Source organism: Carassius carassius, chromosome 39, assembly GCF_963082965.1.
Source record: "Carassius carassius chromosome 39, fCarCar2.1, whole genome shotgun sequence".
NCBI lineage: Eukaryota > Metazoa > Chordata > Actinopteri > Cypriniformes > Cyprinidae > Carassius > Carassius carassius.
In genome coordinates, this window is record NC_081793.1 from 5,301,272 (window position 1) to 5,321,862 (window position 20,591).

General features: G+C 38.8%; 1 protein-coding gene across 18 annotated transcripts in view; it reads right to left on the minus strand.

Moving 5' to 3' along the window:
• The window catches only part of LOC132121271 (ankyrin-3-like), a 115,766-nt gene that overhangs the window by 7,614 nt on the left and 87,561 nt on the right, over window positions 1–20,591 (minus strand). For 11 of the 18 annotated variants that reach the window (XM_059530507.1, XM_059530512.1, XM_059530502.1 and 8 more), the window contains 13 exons: window positions 18,235–18,389; window positions 17,838–18,049; window positions 16,706–16,913; window positions 15,063–15,159; window positions 14,683–14,911; window positions 14,382–14,507; window positions 13,994–14,116; window positions 13,549–13,575; window positions 12,912–12,993; window positions 5,970–11,801; window positions 3,931–4,005; window positions 3,479–3,610; window positions 3,149–3,292 (listed from right to left, as the gene is read on the minus strand). In XM_059530507.1, coding sequence (XP_059386490.1) covers window positions 3,149–3,292; window positions 3,479–3,610; window positions 3,931–4,005; window positions 5,970–11,801; window positions 12,912–12,993; window positions 13,549–13,575; window positions 13,994–14,116; window positions 14,382–14,507; window positions 14,683–14,911; window positions 15,063–15,159; window positions 16,706–16,913; window positions 17,838–18,049; window positions 18,235–18,389 — 7,442 coding nt within the window. The remainder of the gene's footprint in view (window positions 1–3,148; window positions 3,293–3,478; window positions 3,611–3,930; window positions 4,006–5,969; window positions 11,802–12,911; window positions 12,994–13,548; window positions 13,576–13,993; window positions 14,117–14,381; window positions 14,508–14,682; window positions 14,912–15,062; window positions 15,160–16,705; window positions 16,914–17,837; window positions 18,050–18,234; window positions 18,390–20,591) is intronic. The other 7 variants (XM_059530517.1, XM_059530516.1, XM_059530519.1 and 4 more) reach the window with 3 other exon arrangements.

Sequence of the window (20,591 nt, forward strand, 5' to 3'; positions counted from 1 at the left end):
TATGATGGCGAAATCACTTTGATTTGTTTGTTTTTATTTTTTTTTACAGTGGATTCTAAGATTCTAATCTTCAAAAATTACCTTGCTGTATGATTTATGTCTTTTGAGTTCACCCTTCAGATTAGACTATAGAACTGTAGTGTTATTTGTTTAGGATTCAAAATATTATTTGCTTTTAATTTATGTCATTATGTCCTTTTTTAGCAATCATCTCATACATACAGTACAGACCAAAAGTTTGGAAACATTACTATTTTTGAAATGTTTTTGAAAGAAGTTTCTTCTGCTCATCAAGCCTGCATTTATTTGATCAAAAATACAGAAAAAATGTAATATTGTGATATATTATTACAATTTAAAATAATTGTTTTTAAATGTATTATACTTTAAATTATCATTTATTTCTGTGATGCAAAGCTGAATTTTTAGGATCATTATCACATGATCCTTTAGAAATTATTCTAATATGATGATTCATTATCAAAGTTGGAAACAGTTTGAAACAGTCTGCTGCTTAATATTTTTTCAGAACATGTGATACTTTTTTAGGATACTTTGATGTATAAAAAGTAAAAAAAAAAAAAAAAAAAAAAAAAAGAAGCTATGTTTTTAAAATATAAATATTTTGTAATAACAATATACACTACTGGTCAGTAATTTGGGGTCAGTAATTTTTTTTCTTTCTTTTTTTTTTATAAAATCAATACTTTTATTCAGCAAGGATGTGTTAAAATGATAAAAAGTGATAGTAAAGAAAATATATTATTAGAATATATATTATTATTTATTTTGAATAAATGCAGTTCTTTTTAACCTTTTATTCATCAAATATATTAGACAGCAGAACTGTTTCCAACACTCATAATAAATCAGAATATAAGAATGATTTCTAAATGATCATGTGATAGACTGGATGTTACATGTGACACTGAAGGCTGGAGTAATGATGCTGAAAATTCAGCTTTGCATCACAGGAATAAATTATTTTATTTAAAGTATATTCAAATAGAAAACTTTTATTTATAACTATTAATTATAAGTTGTAATAATATTTCACAATATTACTGTTTTTTCTGTATTTTTGATCAAATAAATAAAGGCGTGATGAGCAGAAGAAACTTCTTAACATTAAAAATAGTAATGTTTCCAAACTTTTGGTCTGTACTGTATATTAGACCAATATGTCAACTCAGCCTAGGAAAAGCAATTATTATACCAGCAAACTCAAAATTGGATTAAAAATGAACAAACTAGCAGTTTACCAGATTGATGACACCAACAAGAACGAGCACACATGATGATGAATTAAATTAAATGCGATGTGTTTTCTGCCAACTGGCAACCTGGGGTGCCGAAATACAATTGGGTTAAATGGCAGTGGGTGCTTTTCACAAAACAGAATAGAGACCGACATTCCGGCCCACAACGCAGATTTTCAAAATAGAATAACTAACTGTAGCATTGTTTTTCAGATAAACACGTATGTTAACTTAGCATGTTTCTTAAATATTTGCAAACATATTATGGTGTGTTTATGTTTTAGCAGAGTCAAAAACTTTCATACAGCACCTTTAAATGCTTTAGCAAAAATACAAGCTGAGGAAACTAAGGAATAGGCATTTTCTGTGGTAGTCAAAAGGATACCACAGATGATTGATAACATAAGTTAACCCAGAATTCTCCATTACAAATAATGTATACCATTAAGGTATGCAGCATATAGTATAATTAGTATGGTTATATATATCTGAGTGTAGTTCACCATGTAATTTTCAAAGGCAGGTAATTACAACACTAAATATAAAGTTCAGGAACAGCGGGGTCTAGACATAAATGGAGAAGATGGTTGATGATGATGAGGAAAAGGAAACTGTCATGGACAACAGGTTACAGAAAAATGAAGTAAGACAAGACATTGATGATACTCCGTTAGTAACATGAGACTTATCAGGATGATGTTGCTATATGAAGATAAGAATGCAGTGTTAATGACAGAGCGAGTTGAAGAGCTGAAGCAAGAGCTAGCACTGATTTATCCACCACAGCGAGAACAACTTGGCTATACAGTGCTGCCCCACTGTGCTTTGAAATGAGGCAAAAGTGTTGCTATGAAAGAAGTTGGTAGGCAGTGGAGAAGCAGCTGGTCTGGATTTGCAGCAGAAGCACTCTATCAGGAAGGTTCAGAGGATTCTGGGATACCGGAGGATCAGGCAGCTTGACAGCAAGCAGACATTCGAGAGTAGCCAGAGCCATGCTATTGATATTGCTTCCATACTACTCAATAACTGTTAGCACTACACAGAGAGAATCATTAAGGCAATCATGCTGTAAAAGCAGGTTGGACACTATTATTATGTTTTCATGTATGTTTATCTGAGAAAGAATCAGAAAGTATAGTGAGAAAACAGAGTAGAGCACTATTGCCATTGCTGATAGCTACAGAAGTTGGTATACTTTGGAGAGGATACTTCATAATATACACATAAACATAATATTTATCTTAATACGGTATGAACCAAATCTTAAACCCATCAGATCCAGCACACGACTAGAATATAAAGCCTTAACAGATACTCTAATAAGAGCTGAACAGTGAGCAGACACTTTTTATGGCCTACAATGGCTTTTGTAGTTTGTCCATCTGGAATTTGGCAATTAAATAATATTTCTACAAAACCATGTATCATCAGTTAACAATCTTAAAGGTGTGAAAGGTTTGTAGATAATCGTTGTTGAAAACTAAGGGGTTTTTAAACTTATGGATCCCAACTGCTGCTCCATACACATTTATTGTAATCATCACTATTATTAAGACAGGTGTAAGTTTTGATTCAGCATTAGCTTTTATCATGTACCACATAGATGCATGCTTTAAATGCTTTCATACAAACATACAATCATAATAATTCAATATTTATGATCACACTGATCCCTGACTGGTCTTACACCAGGCTGGGAAATAGCAGTGTTGATAACTGCCGAATCTAATTGATAAGAAAAAATAGAGATTTAAACTTAAACTTGAGTTTAAGTTGATACTAGATTAGAATTTAGAGCAATAAGTGTTTTGCCATGATGGTTCTATGAATCTACAGATTTGTGAGAGACATAGAAAAGTAGAGTTCAGGTAGATGGGGCTAAACTTTACCATCAGCCTGCTCCTGGGAAACTGCGCTATCATCTGCAAAACATCTTGTGCCTGAAATGTTACCATAGTCAAATATCGGCCCTTCCAGCAATGTCACAATATCCAACCGATTGATCTTAGTCAGGACTGCGGTTAAGGCATCCGCTAAAAGGAAAAAAGAAAAGATTGCACTTATTAGCTGAACAACAAATTATGACTTAATAACATTATTTCTCTTAAAATGGCTGAGAATATGATTTGGATACAGAAGTCTGTCCCAGCCCAAACCCCAACCACCTTTATCCTCTCCATCTCTTATTCAGAAAATTTGTGGTCCATAGGCACACTTACTTGTAGCGTTTTTACCATCTCGGCTAACCCATTTCTTTAAAAGCATGAAACTCTGAGCTGTCAGTGAGTTTGGGTTTTCCACACGGATCTGATTTATCTCATCAACCGAAAATTCCATTTCCCTGGCCAGCTCTGCAACACATTAAAAATAGATTAACAAGTCTTCTGTCTTTACCACTCCCCCGTACACATGTGCGCAGTACTGCAGTGACTGCAGATGGCACACCCTACTGATCACAGTGGCATCGACGCTTTGAGAAACAACAACAAATAAGGTGAAGCCATGCATGCACAATAATAGTAACGCTAAAAAGTATCATTTAGGGGTAAAAATGTGACATTATTTTCACAGATTACATTATATACATAATTACAGTGATATAAACCTATGGGATATATTTGTGCTAAGGTGTAATACAACACTTTGTCCTCTAGGTGGTGTCATTTCTTACCAGTCCAACTCAGGCCAAGATGATCCGCCACAATAGCCATACGCACATCAGTTCTTTCACAGGGGCTCTGAGGGCCTGAGAGCAGAGGATGGAAACTCGTGAAAAAAAATGATATTCAGAAAAGTAATAATATAATAAATAATAGCCTAATAATAAATGAAAAACTACCCTTTTCTGATCAAGTAAAGATAATTAAAGGATTGGGGGAGATTTTTGCATACTTTTGCCTAAACAGAGTGTGTCCATATCCAAATAATAGGTTAGGGTGCATTGATCAGAAAAGAGTTGCTTTTTTGTTTTGTTATACTTCAATAACTTGGTTTTAAAAGGTTAGATTTGCGAACAATGCATATAACCATTCTAATTGGAAATGTTAAAAACCTGACAGTATATTCTTATCAGAAACACAACAAATAAATCACAAAAAAGACACGATTCAAATGTATCTACAGCTACAGCAGAGGGTCAAATTAAACTGAACATGCGGCATCTTTGGTGCTGTGCTAGGACTGAGTGTTTGTGTGGGCTCACAAGATTTACAGGCTTCCTTAGCACCTTACAAGAACTAGGAACCAATGAAAATAGCCAGGAACCCACTCACACTAGCATGCTACAGTAAAACTGACTATCCATAGAAAGAGATCTGAAAACAGGTTTAGAGACCAGTACACAAGTACACAAAGAGAGAAAATGACAAATGACAGATGACATCTACAGTCAGGTCACACCACAGGCAATCACAACGGCTCATGCAACTAAGATCATACAAGTGGAAAGTTTTACAAACTAGGCTTGATCTCCACGCCGGGGGCCACTTGAGGCCCAGCACCCTGACTGCCTTCACCTCCATCAGTCCTCCTACTCCACTTCCTCCTGTCTCTGCCGGACTGCTCAACCTGTGATCTCACGTCTCTAGCAGACCTGGATGTACTGGAGGGTTGCGACGCTTCTGATAAAGATGTATTCCTTGATGTGCTGCTTTCTTCATCCTTATCATATGCCTGAATCTTTTTCTCTTCACTGGAAAGGCAGTCTACAAGCTTTACAGCACTTCTAGGTTCTGAATTATTAGAACTTTTGCCAACTTCACATAGAGGCTCCTGGACACATGCCTGATCTACTCACTAGACCAGTTTTTGATCTTTTGTTGGTGGTTATTGTTTTGGTTGGCTGTGCTTTACCTTTCTGTCTGGTTATTGTGGTGGTCCTACATTTCCCCACTGGTGAGGAACTAACATCTTTGACCTTCATCATTGGGATTCTAGATTTAGGGTTCACATCTGGGAATGGATCTAATCGACTGGTGGCTACTAGTCTAATCTTATGAATTAGTCTCAAAGATGTTAGATCTTTTTTACACCCCAGTGGTGGATGAGGTGCTCTCACTGGCAACCTAGACTTCGGTGGCTTTCTTGTAATGTCTTTGCATTTGGAGATTACATCATTATTCTCTGTACTGCCATCCCTAAAAGTACCAGTGTCCTTTCTGACTGAATCTTCACATGGGTTTATTACTTGATCTGAGCAAAGATCAGACATTAACAGCTGTTTGGCTTGTATGCCACTTTGTAGCAAGCAATGTGTTTCAGCATTTAAGGCCTCAAAATTATCGTTATTACTGTGGTTTCTGGAATTATTGGAAGTTTTCTGGAGGTATGTTTTTGGCTCTGTCCTCGATGAGTCTGTCCTTTGATTGTATTTGCTTGTTCTATAGGTTTCTGGTCCTACTTGATGTTCAGTCTCTGGTGTTTGACTTTGAGAACTATCCGAGTCTACACAAACAAAACCTCTCCTCTCAATGTTGGAAGATTTGAGTCCTATTTTAAAAGAAGTACATAAAGAACTGACTTCTGAATAGGGGGGAGGCTCCATGTCATGAGATGTGTCAGAGTAGTCAGTGCATATCTGAATGATATTGTATGATATAACTGTGTTGTCCTCCATCTTAACTTGTGCTCTCTCAACTATCTGTGGATTTGAGGTGACTACATTTGGTTTTCTGACCCCATCCCTTATCCTCCCTCCAAATGTATGCTCACCGATCTGAAAAAATTGCAGCCTCTCTTCAACAAAATCCCGCTTGCTCATGTCAATCGCACCACTGCGGGTCATCTCAAACATCTTCCCTTCGTGGAAGGGGAAAGGGTTTGGCTCGCTAGTTGGTGTGCTTTCATCAGTTGGGGTTCTTGCAGGAGTTGTGTCAGGGGTTGTTGCTGTAGACTTGTCATCTACTGCTAGCCCAAACGGCTTGGGCTCATCATCTTTAATTCTAGCGTCCACTACTTCATCTTCTCCTCCCTTGCTTGACCAAGGATCAAAGCCTTTTGTTGCAACAGTTTTAAAAGGAGTATTAAACTCCTCATCTAGCTTGTAACTAAAGTAAGTGTCTGACAATCTTTGATCAGATTGTTTTCCATCCTTTTCATTGTCCTTTCCATACTTTTGGTTTGAGGAATCAGTCTTAGCTTTGGTCTTTTTACAATCCTCAGTTGGCAATTCTTCATGAATTACTTCAAGTTTACTTTGGCAACGGTCACTTGGTCTAGACATATTATCTGATGCCCAAAGATCCTTTCTGTTTTCATTGGGAAATCCAAATGGTTTGGCAGTAGGTTCACTTAAGCCGTCATCCTCATCTTGAAGTTCATATCCATCCAGAGAGTCAATCTCAGTGGCATCAGTGTCATGAGAGAACTCTGCAGTTGTCGCTAATGAGCAATCTGTGATGGACTGATCATTGCCATTTTGTTCATAATCAAAATCATCTGCTTTTCCATTACCATTTGGCTCTGGTTCTTTATCATTCTCATTCTTGTCATGTTTTTTTGATGGGCTTTTCTTCAAATCTTTGTCCTCATCAATCTTAAAAGTATATTTCTTTATTGGAATAGGTTTAAAGACAGATTCCTCCTCACTTGAATCGCTATCATTAGCTCCTGGGGGCACAGGAGATGGAGGCTGGACTCTTATTATAGGTTCGGTAAGAAGATGTTTATCATGCTCCTCTTGGAGATTTACTTCCTTCAATTCAGTCTCAGCCTCTGAGGAAGGAGTCAACCCTTTTTTCTCAGGCTGTGAAGAATCAGAATCCAAGGGAGGTGGAGGAGGGAACTCTATATATGCAACTCTTTTGTCTTTTGTCTCCTGGACAGTTTTGTGTTCACCATTGGCCTCATTTTCCGGTACAGATTCTTTCAAAAGAATAGCTTTATCTTGTTCACTATCTTCTGACTCCTCTGAAACCTCAGCTATTGGGCTTGCAATACCTGGCATAAATGCAATAAATGGATCAGGGGTTCTTGAGGTGAGATCATAGCTGACCTCTTCTGAGCTTGGTGTCTCTGGAGTCATAGGACTTTTGCCAGAGCTCTCGATAAAAGAGAGCTGTTCTAAAGTGTCATCATCTGGGCTGCCTTGAGGAGATGCAGGCTGTTTCTGTTTAACTGCAAAAATTGTTCGACTTTCTGAGCTAGCCATCTTTTTTAATGTCCCATTGGTTCCTCCTCCTCCCATATCTTTGTCAGACTGTTTCCCCACTTGAACACTTACATAGACTGGTAAAGTTTTAAGCCCTTTGAAACTTTCTATTGTTGTAACAGTGGATATTTTTTCGACTGAACTAGTGTCACTTAGACCACTTGTTGTTCTACTTTCAGCAGAGACTTCTTCAGAGTTCTTTGTTGCACCTTCCTCTCTCTGTAACTCTAAACGCCCATGAACCCTTGGTTTGGTCAAGGTAGGAATGTGCGATGGGCTTTTTTCAGATAATTTAGTTAATGTGTCTTGATTTGCCTTCTTTGACTGATTATTGTCTGGGGGACCAGGTGATGTTCTCACAGGAATGTGAGATTCTGTCTTTTTCTTAAGGGTCTTTATCTGAAAGTCATTCCTAGTGATATTATCCTTAGATGAGGAAGCTGTTTTAACTGTGTCATTTTTAATGTCACTTTTAAAATACTGCTGCTCTTTGATATCATTAATTGCACTATGCCTGTCTGCAATATTTCCATCTTTCAAATTTTGAGAGCTCACTTGCGTTTTATCAAACTCTTGATCTTTCATTTTCTCAAAAAGTGAGGCTCTTTTTACAACAATATCTGATGTGCTAGATTTTTCAGGTAAACATTTTTCACCCAGTTGCTTTGAAACAATAGTACTACTGGTACTGTGAGGGGTTAGTTTACTTTTATCAGTTTCTGTTAGTTTTCTAGAAGGTGGGAGTGCTTCATCTGTGGAATCGGCTTTGGAGGGTTTTGAACCAGCAAAAATCTGATATACTGGTAATTTACTTTCTGGTAGTTTTTTAACTGGTTGTTTTGACTGTGTTAGAGGCACATTATGATCCTGTTTCTGTTCTTTTATTTCAAACTTTTGTCGAACAGAACTCACTCTAGAAGTCTTAACTGGCACTGGGGGGCCTGCATTACCTGTCTTTGCCTGCTTAGGATCTTGGTGTTGTTTTGGCTTGTCCTCACAGAACTGTGACAACACATGCCTCTCAGGACTGTTTGGCATACTTGCACTTTTCCTTTCATTTGTACAGCCAAACATCTTCTGTCTGCCTTTGTCCCATTCCTCAGCTGCACTCTTTTGCTTTTTCTCAGGGCTGCTGCACGTTGAGCTTGGCCCTGACCACTTCTCTCGTGATAATCTTGTTGATTTCTTTTTCTCAGGGGACTTGAGCTCATCATTTAACTGTTCAGTTTTGTCCCTAAAAAACTGGGAAACCTCACTCAGTTTCTCCTCTGCCTCTTTAATGGTCCGATCTACTCTATCTTCATATATGAGTTTCTCTCTATTCCTGTCCTGCCTATCCTGGGTGAATCTCATCCAGACTGCATGTTTAGGGCTACCGGGTTCTGTGGTATAATGTAATACTGTAACTTTGTCATATTGCTCATCTTGTGGGGGATATTTACCTGATTTGTCTGATGCATTCCTTGCTGACTTTAATTTGGACTCCTTCCTGGGGCCAGCTACTGTTTCTCCATATACGCCTTCTGCCCCTTGTAACTCAGTGACTATGCTATGTGCCTGGTCTGCCACTGAGTCCTCAGTATCAGAATGTGATATGTCTAATTTTTCTGAGAGCAACATTTTCTCAGCAAACCTGTATGACTCCCCTCTCAACTCTGATAGCTCATCATCATGATACTCAATTGAATGCTGGCTTAGAAGTTTAAAAGCTTTATATGACTCATCTGCAGTAAGCTGAGATGAACTGGGATGAGACTCTTCCTCTTGAGGAACAGGGGCATTGACTCGGGATGTGTTTAAGAAGAATGGCACTGATTCCTCAGCTGTAAGTTCCTCCTCATCTTGAAGAACCTCATAATCACCATCAACCCTTTCAACAAGTTCCTTGAGACCTCGGTCACTCTTGCAAATAAACTCTGGATGCCTTTTAGTCTCTCTTATTATAACTTCCGTTGGGTCAATTGTGTTGCCCTTTTCTATGTGCACCTCAATAATTCTTTCAACTTGGGTTTTTTTGTCCTTTTCGAGGAACCGTGGGGACAATTCATCTCCTTTGATGGCATCTTGGCTAGCTTTGTGCTCAAATAAATTGGCTAATTCTTTGGAAGGGTCTCTTCCAGACTGAAAAGCTTTCATTATCTCTTGGACTGACATTGTTTCTTCAATCTTGTCAGAGCCAGCATCTTTCAGTTGAGGTTTGTGGTAGACCATTCGCGTTGTAGTGGTGATATGAGTTTTTTCTTTGACGCATGCCAGTTCCTCAGAGCTGACTTTCATCTGCAAGGCCTTTACCTTATTTTTGATCGAGCTAACTGCTGGCTCAGGCTCAACTGGAGGCTTCAAAGCTGCTGCCTCATCCATTACTGGCTCACAGACCTCATCAGGATGTTCATAGCTCCTGATAACATGAACAACCTCAGTTCTTGTTTCTGTTATGACAGGGGGAATAGGCACATCTGTAAAGGGGGGGTTTGGCCCTGTGCTCTCTGCACTTTGAGGAGCTGATGGGGTCTTTTCACTTCTGGTTTCAAAACCACTATCTGAGAGGGGACTCTTATCTTGTTCATGGGAAAAGTCATCAGGAGATTCCAGGATAGCATCTGTGCCACAATAGGAGTCTGCTAATTTACTCAAGTCTTTCTCTGAGGTAGAGGTCCGCATACCTGTGGGTGGCATTTTGAGCTTGTGCTCTGGTTTCATGGTACGCTTCTGTTTTTCCTCCCCTTCCTTCTTTATTTCATCATATCTGCTCTTTACATCAGCTATTTTTGAAAGGGAACTGGCACCAAGATCATTCGTTAAGTAATCCACCACTTTAGCTAAATTGAGATCTTTGTCCTGCACTGACTGTGGTCCAAAGGGAAAGGTTGGTTCAAATGTTGGCATGGATCGCAGGGCACTTTGTCGTGCCTCCTCAATTTCATCTTTGGAGAACTCTTCCCATTCATCATCTGAGGCCCTGTCTTTACTTGAGCTTTTGGCCTCACTCAGGACATCTTTTGTGAGAATTTCACTAACTTTGACAAGGTCGCCTTTAACTTTCTCAACCAAACCGAAAGGCTCTTCATCCTCCATTTTGGACTCTTTAGAAACATGTGTGTGGAAACCTTTGGCTGCGGTCGAGGAGTCAGTTTGTAAGATTGCAGTCATTCTTATCAGATCTTCCTTCATATCTGCCACATCCTTAAGAATCTCTTGACTGGATGTCAATGTGGGTGCGGCAGCTGCTTTGAGGACTGTTGGGGAAATAAAAAGTGAGGGCTTTGAGGGTTTAATTCGTGATGTAGAGGACTGTGTTTGGGTGTGTGGCTGAGGTGTGATTGTTATTTTTTCTGGGAGTTTCTTCCCCTGTGGTTCAGGAACCACATTGACCACGGAGAATACTGGAACAGACATGGGACTAGACGATACTGATGTGGTGATAGTGGCTGGTGATCTAAGGGTATCATGAACAGAGCTTGATAAATTTGATCTTAAAGGTGAAGATACAGATTTTAGCGCACTATAGCTTGACATTGAGCCAGCAGTAAGTGATTTCTCAGCCTCACTGAAGGCCGCACCAACACTGGCTGTAGCTGCTTGTGTTGTGGCCTGTATCCGTTCATGTAAGCTGTAAGCCCCTCCTGTAAACAGACGGGAAGATGCAGAGGAGGATGAGGGGTATTTCACTGGAGAAATGGATCCGTTTAACAGGAATGTTTCAGTACTGGATACTGTAGGCTTAGTTGATGAAGAAAGCGATGACAGAATTGTACCCCTAGCTGTATCTGTGGTCGTTTTAATAGAGGACAAGCTTGTAATGTTTCGAATTGGAGAGGACACTGCTATACTTGTGGGGGCCAGGGTGGATTTGAATGATAAAGACGTGTATGTATTTGTTGTTGACTTTATAGAATCAGCTTGGGTCACTGTGGAGAAAGTTCTGTCCAGCATGGATCCAGGTGATGAAGTCAAGTTAGCTCTTGAGGACAATGAAGCAGCGAGCCCCTTAATGGACACCGGATCTGTGCCAATTTTACCCGGCGAAGATACGAGACTGGAGGAAATTTGAACTTGGTTTTGGGGTTGTTGAACCACAGTCTTTATTGGAGATGACATAGATCTGTATGATCTAATGGGTGATGTTATATCGCTAACTGATTTTGCAGGAGAAGCATTTGAGGTTCCTAGGGTCGACTTAATTGGAGACACAGAGGAAATGGACCACACAGACTTTAGTGGCGAAGCAGACGGCGTGTTGGAAGATGAACTGGAGATGGAACCCAGTCCACATTTTGTTTGCCCAGGGATGGTAATAGGAGCAGTCGACCATGCCTGGTAAGATCTTGTTGAAAAGACAGGTTTGTGAGCGTAACCAGCAGGCAGTGTTCTTGTTGTACTTCGTTCGACTGTTTCTTTAAACAGACAAATGAAAATCCAACATAAAGTCAACAAAAAATGGTGGAGAAACAGAGAGACCAGAAGGAAAAAATTGGTCAGTGGTGATTGTCTTATAAGGAGTAGAGCAGCAGTTTTATGATGTGAAATGGAATTGAAGATGAGGATGGTGCCAAAATAAAGATAATCCAAAGAGATTCATGGCCCACTAAGGGTTCACAAAACAAAAATTAACAAAGTGCACACACGCAAAAGTATGATAAAAAGGATGAACCACAAAACGTAAAATGGCAAGACAAATACACAGGACCAGAGAAAACCAATATCACTTTTGACTTTTGATGTGCTAAATTTTCCTGTGACTGACTACCTTCATTGCTACAGTGCCTTTTATCTGTTTGGTTTAGAGAGAGAGAAAATAAAACCAGACCCTTCTCCAATTTGTGTATTTTTACAAAAACAGAAGACTCCAAAACAAAAAGCATCCTTGTTCCTATGCTACAGCAAAGCACTTTATGACAAATGCAGGATATATAGCTACAATTTAAAGTTCAAAATATCACTCCCATCATGCAGATCTGAGTAACTTTAGTGACAGGCAATTCAGTGCAAACTGTGAAAGTACCCGAGAGAATCTACCTGTGAGTCTTCATGCATTTCCATCAAAAATGCATTAAATAATTATGCACAATCACAAAGCCAAAAGGAGCCAGACTGGTTGTAAACAGGAATTAAACAAAGGAAATTATTTTCTACTTTGATGCCATAGTGCATAAAGTTTGCATTAATAAGTCACTCAAAGTAAAATGTTATGAATGTTACAAAATATTCTTGCTAGTGTGGGTAAAAATGAAAAAAAAAAAAATAGGGTAAACAATATCCCATAAGCACAGGGCAAGCACGGCACACCAACTGAAATACCAAATTTCACATGCAAACTAAACTTTAAAAAACAAAAACAGAAAACAAGCATGTGGACTCTGTTCATGTATGGTAAAAATGTGCAGATAAAACAATGTTAATATATCATAGATGGTCACAGCAAGTCACATGTTAGCTTTAATCACTCGCAAGAATTTGATTCTCAATATAAGTTGATACATTAGTAAAAAAAACATCACACTCACTCGTTCCAGGCTCGGTCAGATAGCTGTAGCGCTTACGTAAGGCTAGAGATGCAAAGGTATGACGTCGTTCTGGCTTTTCACTCTGTAACAACAACAGAAAGAATCCTATAAGTTCTCCCATTATAAAACCCTGCTTAAAGTTCAGCTATCTCCATTATTGTTCTTTTCCTTCTGAAAAAGCATTATGACTATAATGAAGGAACACTGATTTGGAAGGTTTTTATAATTTTCTTTATATTACTGTACTCTTTAAATTGGGTTGGCCTATATAGTCTCTATTCACATCAAAGGAAATGAATGTTACATTGATTTCCTTTAATTCTTTTAAAGGAACTATTATTGACTGGGTCAGTGAGATCATAGGTTCCTGTGACCAGTACTTTGTTATGCAATATAAACTTAATATTTTTTGTCCTATAAATTAGATTTTAATATGCTTTGATATGATCCACTTAAGTTTGACAGTCTAGGCAACAGACCTTGGTGCATGGATAAGTAAAAAAATCAGCTTGCAGAAAGTTGCAGCAGCATGCAGTATATGTATGTGTACCCAAATTAAAGCTGTCTTAAAAGAACATATAACCCAGAGCTAAAGCAACTAGCACGCCACATGAAAATGAGGGGAGAGCACTATTACCTCTTCCTCAGGATCTGAATCCACATCCTTTTGGTTCCCAAGATGCATTGCAGAAACCGAGGGGATAACGCAATGAAGAGGAGGGCGAAAGAAACATCAGGATATGAAAAAGGCGACTGAGAGCACACTAAGTGAAAGTTACCGCAAAGCCACAGTGAAGGAATATTAAGGAGTTAAAAATAAAGGAAAAATAAAGCACAGAGCCACAACCACAGAAGCTGCTGAAATAAGCACAAGCCTGTGCACCTTCAGCCAAAGCAAGATCCAAATCAAAAGTGTGATTGGGTCAGCCACAACAACAACTTGAAAGAAGCTTGAAACAGATAAAAGACACACTCAGGCAGTTTGAGCCAAGTTTGACCCTTCATGACTAGGAACACTGCTCTATCTTTCCTGAGTATGAAGATGGCATGATATGACGCAGATGATCATAGTTCACCCTTACCTTCTTGAGTCCTGGCAATGTGATGTTTAAATTACAGATAGCAGTCTGAACCAGACCCTTGGATGTTTTGGGTTCTGTGAGGAAGGACACGCGTCCACATGGATCTTGGTTGCTGTCTCTGACCTGCAGATGACAAACGAATGTTACTGGTAACAATTTAGTCTTTAGGTCTGACTTGCTCAGAATTTGTTTCAGTTAGAAAATACACTAGAATGCTAAAGTGACAAGACACAACATGCGAAGAGCTACAATTTTCTCATTACCTTTTGATAGCTCAGGGTCTAACATAAATGTATGCTGATTTTAATAACAAAAAATTATGGCTGGCAGAATGTATTACTAATCGTCATGAAAAAGTGGAAATCGTTAGAAGAAAAAAATGATCTACCTTGACACAGAACGGGAGTCTGTTTTCTTTGAAAGCATAGAAGTTAAAAACCAGATGCTGTCCGCTTTTGGTAAGAGGGGCCAAATTGCCATAGCAGTCCACATAGATGGGCTTCCCCTCCAGCACCTTTAAAACAGCCAGCCGTGTCATGCAAACCACATTTTATAAAAATGATAATGTGCACAAATCCTAGTAATATCTCATAAAATAAATAATTAGCATGGAACGTTATACAGTACATCAGAATCTAGTGTTAATAGCAACATAAAAAAAAATGAAATAACTAAAACAGATAATGCACCTCAATGTCTTTGCTTCTGGCCACCTCCTCAAAGTTCTCCTGCTGTTCCAGGGTTTTGTCCACTTTATCGTCTGTCATACAGAAGCACCGCAGACTGGACTCCACTGGGTCATTCATTTTAGCAAACACTACAAACTTGGCCATGTAGGGCACACAGATGAGCTCCCTGTAGAGCTGGGTGGCCAAACCTACAGCCTCTGGGATCTGATGGCAGTCTGCAAGCCAAAACCTGGACACAAATTTAACAGTCACAAAGATGAAAATGTGAGATATTGATAATACACTTTATAATTTTCTAGAATTAGATCTGAGATATTGAAAGTAGTTTAAAACAAGTAAGAGGATTTTATGAGAGAAAAGGTCATAAGTTGTTCTTGTACCTGGCAGAAACGTTTGTTGTGAAGGAAACACAGTCTTTCAAAAAAGTGAGAGGTGTAGTGCCAGTGATGTCCTCCCACTGAGCCGGTGATGTGCCACCTGTCACAAGATGATTTATTCAAATAATTGTAACATTTTCTGAAAAAAAGTAACTGCTCTTGCCAGTCTAAAATTCTAAAATGTTCAATACAGAGGAACAATATTGTTGGAATCACTTTCAGACATTTTTTTTTTTTTTTTTTTACAGTTGATGAATGATAAAAACCAATTAACTTTAAAGGGTACCATATGTCAGGGACCAAGCAGTTAAGCAAGAGGAGTCTCAAGGGAAATTAAAAAATAAGGATTTTTATTTCCCAAAAATCATGACAACAAAGTGAAAATAAAGGTTTGGGCCCAAAAACAAAAGTCAAATAAACAAACCCGTGAGACCTTGAAACCCGTTTATCTTCGGAACACAGTTTAAGATATTTTAGATTCAGTCCGAGAGCTCTGAGTCCCTCCAGTGAAACTGTGTGTATGGTATACTATCCATGTCCAGAAAGGTAAGAAAACATCATCAAAGTAGTCCATGTGACATCAGAGGGTCAGTTAGAATTTTTTTAAGCATCGAAAATACATTTTGGTCCAAAAAGTACGACTTTATTCATCATTGTCTTCTCTTCCGGTCTGTTGTGAGAGAGTTCAAAACACTGCAGTTTAGTGATATCCGGTTCGCGAACGAATCATTCGATGTAACCGGATCTTTTTGAACCAGTTCACCGAATCGAACTGAATCGTTTTAAATGGTTCGTGTCTCCAATACGCATTAATCCACAAATGACTTAAGATGACTTAAACTTTTTTAACGTGGCTGACACTTCCTCTGAGTCAAAACAAACCGATATCCCGGAGTAATTCATTTACTCAAACAGTACACTGACTGTACTGCTGTGAAGAGAGAACTTAAGATGAACACTGAGCCGAGCCAGATAACAAACGAAAGATTGATTCGTTCAAGGACCGGATATCACAAACTGCTGTTTTGAATTCTCTCACAACAGACATGGAATAGAAGACAATGATGAATAAAGCCATAGTTTTTGCTATTTTTGGACCAAAATGTATTTTCGATGCTTCAAAAAAATCTGACCCTCTGATGTCACATGGACTACTTTGATGATGTTTTTCTTACCTTTCTGGACATGAACAGTATACCGTTCACACAGTTTCAATGGAGGGACTGAGAGCTCTCGGACTAAATCAAAAATTTTTTAAACTATGTTTCCGAAGATAAACGGAGGTCTCACAGGTTTGGAACGACATGAGGGTGAGTTATTAATGACATTATTTAGATTTTTGGGTGAACTAACCCTTTAAAAAGCTTGAGCATTAACAGTGGTGGACGACTTAACTCCAGAACATGCTAAATAGATATACAGAGAGTTGTCTTGTGTTGGTGTGGACACTAAAAGTTATATTTATAGTTATCGTTCTAGGTGTAAACAACCTTTTGGCTGACCCTAATTAGTCTATTAATGAAAAAACAGAAGTGATGATTGCAAACACCACTATAGTGAAACAGGAGCTTGATAAACTTTTAAAAGGATTCTATATTTCCTTAGATTTTATCATGCTCTTAATGATGTCTACAAGTCAATCTTACCAGTTATACTACATAGCAGGCGCAGGCTTGGCGTCGGGTCTCCTTTGTAACCATTCACCACACCATCTCCAGAGAGCGGAGGCATGGGTATGGTCATGGTAATGGGCTTATGGAACTTCCTCCTGCGAGGCTCCACTGTCACTATAGGACTGAAGGTGGCACGATTTCCTATGAGCTTCTTCACAGTTTCATCCGGAACAGGCTGGGACTGTTAAGAGAAAGCCGGAAAATTTAAGTGAAACATCTACACAAAGAGCGTCATTAAAGTCTGTAGCATCAGCTAATGGGAAAATCATGTCTGCTTTCCAAATAATCCATAATATATCCTGGCCTAAACTAACACCACAGGTAGTGTTGTTAAGATTCAGAGTCAGAGTGTTAGGACCCGTTCACACCAAGAACAATAACTATAAAGATAACCATTAGAATCCTGCAGAAAATATCTTCTGTTTATTCTAAGCTCACGCTTGTTAGCTGCTTTTAATTCTGATTGGGTGTCAATGCTTTTATCATTCATGAGCTGGAAAAAGTAAAAGCCATTCCAATGATATCGTTTTTCTGTGCCTTTATCATTATAGCTGTGGAGTGGACCATATAAACTATATCTTTATCGTTATCTTTATAGTTAACGTCCTTGGTGTGAAAAGGCCTTTAGACTTTTCAATGAAATCAACATACAATTTGTTTGTGTTTTGAATTTTCTGAAAGGGCTTTTCACAGTGATGCCTTAGAAATAGGGTTGCCAGGTTTTTGCAACAAAACCCATCCAATCGCTATTCAAAACTAGCCCAAAACTAGCCCAATTGCATTAAAAATCACATTCCAGGGGAAAATACACGTTTTGGCGGGGTTCACCTCATACAATTTGCATTCCAAGGGCTAAATATCATGTCATTGGGGTCGTTTTTCAACCCATGGACATGAAAAACAACCACGGTGAGAGTGTTAAAGTAGCCCAATTTGGCAACACTGCTTAGAAGAAACATTTTTGGTTCCCCAAAGATCCTTTCAGTAAAAAGTTCATTATTTTTAAATCTTAAGTAAGGAGATAGAAGAAAGTATTCTCATATTGTGAAAATAATTACACACACACAAAAATTGCTAATTTGAAATTAGTTGGACCATTATCTACCTGCAGTCCAACTCTGATCTTCTTAGTGAGCGCACCCTCAGGGAAGGAAGCCTGTACCAGAGGTACTGTCATGCTGGACAGTACTCCTCCCTCTGGACCCATCTGATTACTCTCCTGCTTGATCCGTGATACCACTGCAAAGTATTGTGGGAAGTCCTTTGTGATGATACGGCAGATACGCTTCTTTTCCAGATCTGCTGTGCTCTCAAGCTCTGTAGAGTACACAAATATTATGTGAGTTTGATTTCAGGAAGCATTTTCATTACATAGAAGTATACTGCAGGAGCAAACACAAAAATATGTTTTTAAGTATCCGGAAGGAAATATGAGTAGTGTTTGCATCATGATGCTACGGTCTTGCGGTGGTGAAACATTGCAGATTTAATCATAATTTTACCTTCATCCATGCCATTGAGCAGCTCATAGAGGTCTTCATATTTGCAGTCATAATGATGCTCTTTCCAGGTCTCACCGTTTTCGCTCCTGAGCATAATGAGCTCTCGCTCTTCCCCCCTCATGGACCCAAAATGAGGGATCTCCACAATCACAGGGCTGTGAAAACACATCGCAGGCCTTTATCAGTGGAACCTCTCTGACTAATAAACATGAGACAACGAGCCACACAGATGCTGATGATGACTTTAGTAAATAGCGATGAAGAACATTCATGTGCAAAAATGAAAAACATTAGTGCAAAAGAGGGGCACTTGGCAAATGCATCTGACAGATAAACACTACTGGTTTCTATTCTGAACCCAAGGGGACAGATGCAGAAATGATTTTATCAATGTTTTAGTTTAGCTTAATGTTTATTTTACCAAGCGTCACTGCTTCATGCTTTGAAATTAACTCTTTTAAAAACCAAGGTAGGTGCAAAATAAAGATGCACAAAATCCTATTCTTAATCAGTAACTTTGTTTTTTATTTTCAGTAAAATATCTAACAAGATAAATTCAGTTTTAGACCGTTTTAGACAGCATAGCTTATAATATATATATATATATATATATATATATATATATATATATATATATATAGTACAGACCAAAAGTTTGGACACACCTACTCATTCAAAGAGTTTTCTTTATTTTCATGACTATGAAAATTGTGGAGTCACACTGAATGCATCAAAACTATGAATTAACACATGTGGAATTATATACATAACAAAAAGGTGTGAAACAACTGAAAATATGTCATATTGTAGGTTCTTCAAAGTAGCCACCTTTTGCTTTGATTACTGCTTTGCACATTCTTGGCATTCTCTTGATGAGCTTCAAGAGGTAGTCACCTGAAATGGTTTTCACTTCACAGGTGTGCCCTGTCAGGTTTAATAAGTGTGACTTCTTGCCTTATAAATGGGGTTGGGACCATCAGTTGTGTTGTGCAGAAGTCAGGTGGATACACAGCTGATAGTCCTACTGAATAGACTGTTAGAATTTTTATTATGGCAAGAAAAAAGCAGCTAAGTACAGGAAAACGAGTGGCCATCATTACTTTAAGAAATGAAGGTCAGTCAGTCCGAAAAATTGGGAAAACTTTGAAAGTGTCCCCAAGTGCAGTAACAAAAACCATCAAGCACTACAAAGAAACTGGCTCACCTGCGGACACCCCCCAGGAAAGGAAGACCAAGAGTCACCTCTGCTGCGGAGGATAAGTTCATCCGAGTCACCAGCCTCAGAAATCACAGGTTAACAGCAGCTCAGATTAGAGACCAGGTCAATGTCACACGGAGTTCTAGCAGCAGACACATCTCTAGAACAACTGTTAAGAGGAGACTGTGTGAATCAGGCCTTCATGGTAGAATATCTGCTAGGAAACCACTGCTAAAGAAAGGCAACAAGCAGAAGAGACTTGTTTGGGCTAAAGAACACAAGGAATGAACATTAGACCATTGGAAATCTGTGCTTTGGTCTGATGAGTACAAATTTGAGATCTTTGGTTCCAACCACCGTGTCTTTGTGCGACGCAGAAAAGGTGAACGGATGGACTCTACATGCCTGGTTCCCACCGTGAAGCATGGAGGAGGAGGAGGAGGTGTGATGGTGTGGGGGTGCTTTGCTGGTGACACTGTTGGGGATTTATTCAAAATTGAAGGCATACTGAACCAGCATGGCTACCACAGCATCTTGCAGCGGCATGCTATTCCATCCGGTATGCGTTTAGTTTGACCATTTATTTTTCAACAGGACAATTACCCCAAACACACCTCCAGGCTGTGTAAGGGCTATTTGACCAAGAAGGAGAGCGATGGGGTGCAGCGCCAGATGACCTGGCCTCCACAGTCACCGGACCTGAACCCAATCGAGATGGTTTAGGGGTGAGCTGGACCGCAGAGTGAAGGCAAAAGGGCCAACAAGTGCTAAGCATCTCTGGGAACTCCTTCAAAACTGTTGGAAGACCATTTCAGGTGACTACCTCTTGAAGCTCATCAAGAGAATGCCAAGAGTGTGCAAAGCAGTAATCAAAGCAAAAGGTGGCTACTTTGAAGAACCTAGAATGACATTTTCAGTTGTTTCACACTTTTTTATGTATATAATTCCACATGTCAATTCATAGTTTTGATGCCTTCAGTGTGAATCTACAATTTTCATAGTCATGAAAATAAAGAAAACCCTTTGAATGAGAAGGTGTGTCCAAACGTTTGGTCTGTACTGTGTATATATATAATAAATAGTTACGCTGTGACAGTTATGGTGAGGTAATATTAAAATAGATTCTTTAAGGGGTCATATGATGCAATTAAAATTTTTC